At 46.5% G+C, this 5,282-nt stretch overlaps 1 protein-coding gene across 1 annotated transcript in view; it reads right to left on the bottom strand.

The window, feature by feature from the left end:
- Positions 1-215: 215 nt before the first annotated feature.
- LOC117876545 (microsomal glutathione S-transferase 3-like) overlaps positions 216-5,282 on the bottom strand; it is a 7,349-nt gene continuing 2,282 nt past the window's right edge. Inside the window, exons 2-4 of the mRNA XM_034768804.1 lie at positions 4,500-4,549; positions 2,700-2,772; positions 216-379 (exon numbers count right to left, since the gene is read on the bottom strand). Coding sequence (XP_034624695.1) covers positions 291-379; positions 2,700-2,772; positions 4,500-4,549 — 212 coding nt within the window. The 3' untranslated portion in view covers positions 216-290. The remainder of the gene's footprint in view (positions 380-2,699; positions 2,773-4,499; positions 4,550-5,282) is intronic.

The raw sequence follows: 5,282 nt of genomic DNA, 5'->3' as shown, positions 1-5,282 counted from the left end.
GATCTCTCATGTGTCAGGTCAGTTTACTGGACTTCTGTATATCCCAGTATGTAGGGTACAGGCTTTTTTTCCAATCCCCCTCTGTATTATTGCCCAGGATTACTATAAAAAGCACTTTTACCCAAGATTTCAAGATGAAAACAATTAATTCCTTTGACTTTTAATTAGGAAAAAACTAGTTAAGTTGGAAATTAAGTTTATTATCCAAAATCACCTTCCCCCCCAAAAAAACCCCAACACTCTACACCTTGGAGATTCTCCAGAAAGCTGTGAAGGGGGATGGAGGCTGGCTACTCAGTGGAGACCCACTCGAGGTGCTGGACGGCTGAGTACAAAGTGTTCCCCACCAATCCGATGAGTGTAGCCGAACCAATGGCTCCTCTGTTTCACTTTCCAGGGTCGGTAGAAAGGGATGAGAGAGCACAAAGACTGAGCTAGCTCAGCAGCGCCACGTTGCTCAGCACTATCCCATGCTGCAAGGAGGTTTAATACACGTTTCACAAGGTAGCACTGGGGGGAGTGGGGGTGCAGGTCAGGGCCCAGCTTGCTCCAGAGAAACTTTGTTCTCAACTGCCTAGCTGGTTCATTTTTGAAAGGGAAGTCCAAAAGCTTTTATGGAACGTGGCCATTTAAAAGCAAGTGGGTAAGACTGTTGCAGGCTGAAACCTCCATGCTCAGCCCTACAGATCCCTTAAGGTCTGTCAAGGCTGTATCCCCACTTTGAACTTTAGGGTACAAATGTGGGGGCCTGCATGAAGACTTCTAAGCTTAACTACCAGCTTAGTTCTGGTCTGCTGCCACCATTCCCAAAAACTAATTCCCTTCCCTGCGTAGCCTTGAGAAACCTTTCACTAATTCCCTGGTGAATACAGATCCAAACCCCTTGGATCTTAAAACAAGGAGAAATTAACCATTCCCCTCCTTCCTCCCACCAACTCCTGGTGAATACAGATTCAACCCCCTTGGATCTAAAAACAAGGAAAAATCAATCAGGTTCTTAAAAAAAAGGCTTTTAATTAAAGAAAAAGGTAAAAATCATCTCTGTAAAATCAGTATGGAAAATAACTTTACAGGGTAATCAAACTTAAAGAGCTCAGAGGACCTCCCTCTAGCCTCAGGTTCAAAGTATAGCAAACAAAGATAAACACTCTAGTAAAAGGTACATTTACAAGTTGAGAAAACAAAGTAAAAGTAAGACGCCTTGCCTGGCTTTTTACTTACAAGTTTGAAATATGAGAGATTTGTTTAGAAAGATGGGGAGAACCTGGATTGATGTCTGGTCCCTCTCAGTCCCAAGAGCGAACGACTCCCAAACAAAGAGCACAAACAAAAGCCTTCCGCCCCTCCCCCAAGATTTGAAAGTATCTTGTCCCCTTATTGGTCCTTTGGGTCAGATGCCAGCCAGGTTACCTGAGCTTCTTAACCCTTTACAGGGAAAAGGATTGTGGAGTCTCTGGCCAGGAGGGATTTTATAGTACTGTACACAGGAGAGCTGTTACACCCTTCCCTTTATAGTTATGACAAGGTCTAAATCCTGAATTCAGGATTCTAAGCTTCCCCTGCTCCAGTTGGTGTAACTGACACCCCATGGAGCTGCATCATCAGTTACACATAGGGGGAACAGAACTTGACGGGTAAATGGATGAGGGAATGACTTTCACATTCAGGGTCAGGCTGTATTTCCCATCTGAGTCTGCAGTCTGTCACTGCTTTGGAGGCTTGTGACTTTTGTATTTCATTTTACACAAATGCTTTGTTTCTTTAACCTTATCACTTTATGATATGCCACTCAAGCCAGTTGCCCAAAGGCCAATGGGGTTCCAGGGCTAGATTGCCAGGCTGTAGCACTCCACCCAGAATACCCCGCAGTGAGGAGACTGGGTCTGTAGGCTGCACACTTGAATAACTATACTTTGCAGAAAGTGAGCAGCAAATGAGCGACAGGGAATTTTAGCTCTTCTGATTACTGAATGGTGTCCTACAGATGGAGGTTTAAAGTGCTGTTGTCCTTCCACTGTTCAGTGTTTGCACTGCTTTTTGGGGAATAATCATCTGTTTTCCCCATTATCATCCAAGTATTTATAGAAGCACCAGTACCATATTAAATAGTACAGATTTGTCCAGAAGAGCATGCCTATCATGGATTGAGGGAAGAAGAGATAGTTGGTCAGGACTTAAAGGACTTGCTCTTTAAGTCAAAGGATGTCACTTGTGTGTGGTGGGAGAAGGTAACAACACACACAAATCAATCTGTCTTTTCCCACTGTGGACAGAGTTTCTTTTCTTAGGAAGGGGGGACTTGTGCTGTAGTTCTATTTAGGATACTGTATCTTTGAGACTAACCTGCCTTCGCAAACTCAGAGAAGTGAACAAGGGACTGGGAACTAGAGTTCAGTCTCAGGGCGGAGCAATAGGTGGCACTGGGGATAGCCATATTTAGCTCATCCTATCCCCAGAATAGAGCTCCTTTATACAGAAGGACAAGTGTATGCAGACTCTACAATGCCAAGTCTTTGCTGTCACCCCAACATGTGGGGCAAAGCCACCAGCCTCTCTTCAGTGGCACAGGAAGCCTTATTCACACACCCCCTCCCCACATTGATTCGCAAGGCAACCTTCCACTGAAGAAGCTAGGTGGGGGTCAGCACTGGAGACCCCATGTCTCAACTGGGGCTCATCCTTTCAGTATAAAGACTCACCTCCTGTGTAATAGCCATAGGCATAGAGGACTCTCCCAATGATCCAGGTGATGCCAAGCCCAACAGCAACGTGCTAGAGAAAAGCAGGAAAGGTTAAGGATTTTGGAGCTGAGAAAAATTTACTATGCTCTTTTGGCCACAGAAACGGGTACTCTGCTTTATAAACAGTGGCTATCAACATGGTAAGGAGTCAGCGTAGAGAAGGAAAATGCGTCTCTAATAATTCCCTCTCGCTGAGCTGTGGAGTCCTCACCCAGTCAGCAGCACCAGAAATCAGCCTCCCAGAGGGGCACAGAATGGCAATGCCATGAAATATAAGCATGTGGTGTATATCAGTGACACGTTAACACCTCCCAACTCCCGTCCCTCCCCCAGGGAGTACAGGGAGATACAGATGTCACATTATGTCATAAAATTGATCCTGGTGTCATCCGTCTGTGGCATATTCCCTCTTTCTTGTCCACCTCCCAACATCCCCAGTGACCAGCCAGGCCCATGGCCCCTCGTATAGTGTAACTCTAATTTACCAGATGGTGGACGTAAGAGTTTGGTTAACCAGCAACTGTTTTCTTCACTGTGCTCCAGATCATTCCCCTCATTCAGTGTCCTAAGCACAGTGGAGAGAGCACTACCTGGTGCAGACTTGACAGCATTAAAGGGACTATGGTAATTAGAAATGGCTAGTCCCTACAGCCACAAGTTGTTCTCTGCTCCAGGCTTGAGCCACCAGGTATGTTGAACAAAACCAACCACTTTTCGTAAGCTTCTGGAGTGGACCAGAGATAGGAACCCAGTAGAATTATTCCTCGCTGGTATATTGCAAGTAATCTCAGCAAATACAAACACACAAGAGTGGCATTTCCCCATTTGCAGACACTGCACATTTCCACCTAACAGCCTAGTTCCTGCTTCTCAAGCTGTGGTTCCAGTTTGCCAGACTAGGACCTCAGTTGAACCTGCCAGTGCTGCTGCCTCCAGTCCCTCTGCACCAGTGCTCGGCAAAGGACGGCAATTGGTTTTTGCAAAAAGTTTTCAAATCAAAGTTTTTCATGAAAGTCGTCTGGATTTTGGAAGAAAAACCCAAACCTGAATATTCTTCATTCCTTATCCCAGCCCCTTTTGCTAGCAGCAGTTAGAAAAAAAAAATTTGGTTTCTCAATGGAAATTTTTCCATGGAGATTTTCATTTCGATAAATGATTTAAAAAAATAATTTTTTTGACAGAACAGTTTTGACCAGTGATCCTGTGCATGCAGCAGCCCACCATGAAGACTGGAGGGGCCTGAGGCTCACTAGGGGTTACCATGCACCCAGGCGAGCTGGAGGCAGCAGCAGCTCCAGTTGGCCCAGCACAGGTACATGGTTCAAGTTGGGAGGCAGCAGCCTAATGTATGACGCGCTACACAGATCAGGAACCTGTCTTACAGAACAGTGTGTCTCAGCTGTGCAAGGTGATTGATGGCTCCCACCAGCACCTCCTGAGCAAGTACATTCATAGATCATAGAATATCAGGGTTGGAAGGGACCTCAGGAGGTCATCTAGTCCAACCCCCTGCTCAAAGCAGGACCAATCCCCAAAACATTCTTAGCAGGCCAATGCTCAAACCACTGAGCTATTTCCCCCCCCCCCCCCCCGCCCCCCGCACAATGGGGCTAGAGTGGAGCGTGCTGAAGATTGATCAGGCAGACTTTGCCTCTCAGGAGATCTTAGCGCATTCTCCTGCACCCAACATGAAGGAAGGGGAGAGTAGGAACAATCTCTAATCCAATAATTTCAAACCTGGCCTGGGACATGACTCACCGGGTGGTAGACTCCGCCCATGGCTAGAAAGAACAGGAAGGAGGGATAAACTTACAATCTGAAAATAGACCAAGATTAGCATTTATGACTAAACTCTAAGAAGTTTTTTGTTTCAGTTGTTTTTAAAAAGATCTTTGTGGAAATCTAGACTATCAATCCCTGTCCACCTTCCCCCACACTTCTTAGAATTGGGCAACATATTTTAGGGAACACCCTCAGCCTGTATAGAGACCTAGAGAAAGGGACTGGACTACTCAGAAGAGGCCTCCAAGCCCAGCTTTTAGCTGCCTCTGCAAGAATGCTGTGACAACCACAGTAGTGTCAACACACACTGAGTGCAGAAATGGGTGCACAAGCCCTTGGGAATCCTGACGAGCCACTGTCCAGGATCAGCAACACATTTGCTTACAAGGCCTGAAGTTCCCTTTTAAAGGCATTGCCAAATGCTAAGCCACTGCTTACTAGTGGGGGAATGCGAACACACCAGCCATGCTTGGTTTGAGAGCCAGATCTCTCTGGGCTGATGACCAACAGGCCAATCATTCTCTGGGAGAGTCAGGCAGTTGAACAAATGAGCCCATCAAAAGGCAAGGCACGACATACCCCACTGGAAACACAGAGCTTAGGATCTGTCCACATGGGCAAACTGCCAGGGCTGTGATATAACACTGTAGTCCCCACCCAGGTGGGGCCAGACCGTGACTGGAAATGAACCCCTGGATGAGGGCCTGTCTCACCTACTAAGCATACGCTGCAGCAGGGCCTTACATTTTCTCAGAGCCC

Source organism: Trachemys scripta, chromosome 4 (assembly GCF_013100865.1).
Source record: "Trachemys scripta elegans isolate TJP31775 chromosome 4, CAS_Tse_1.0, whole genome shotgun sequence".
NCBI classification, from domain to species: Eukaryota; Metazoa; Chordata; order Testudines; family Emydidae; genus Trachemys; species Trachemys scripta.
Note: the sequence above shows the minus strand (reverse complement) of the source record. Positions and strands in the feature narration are given on the sequence as shown.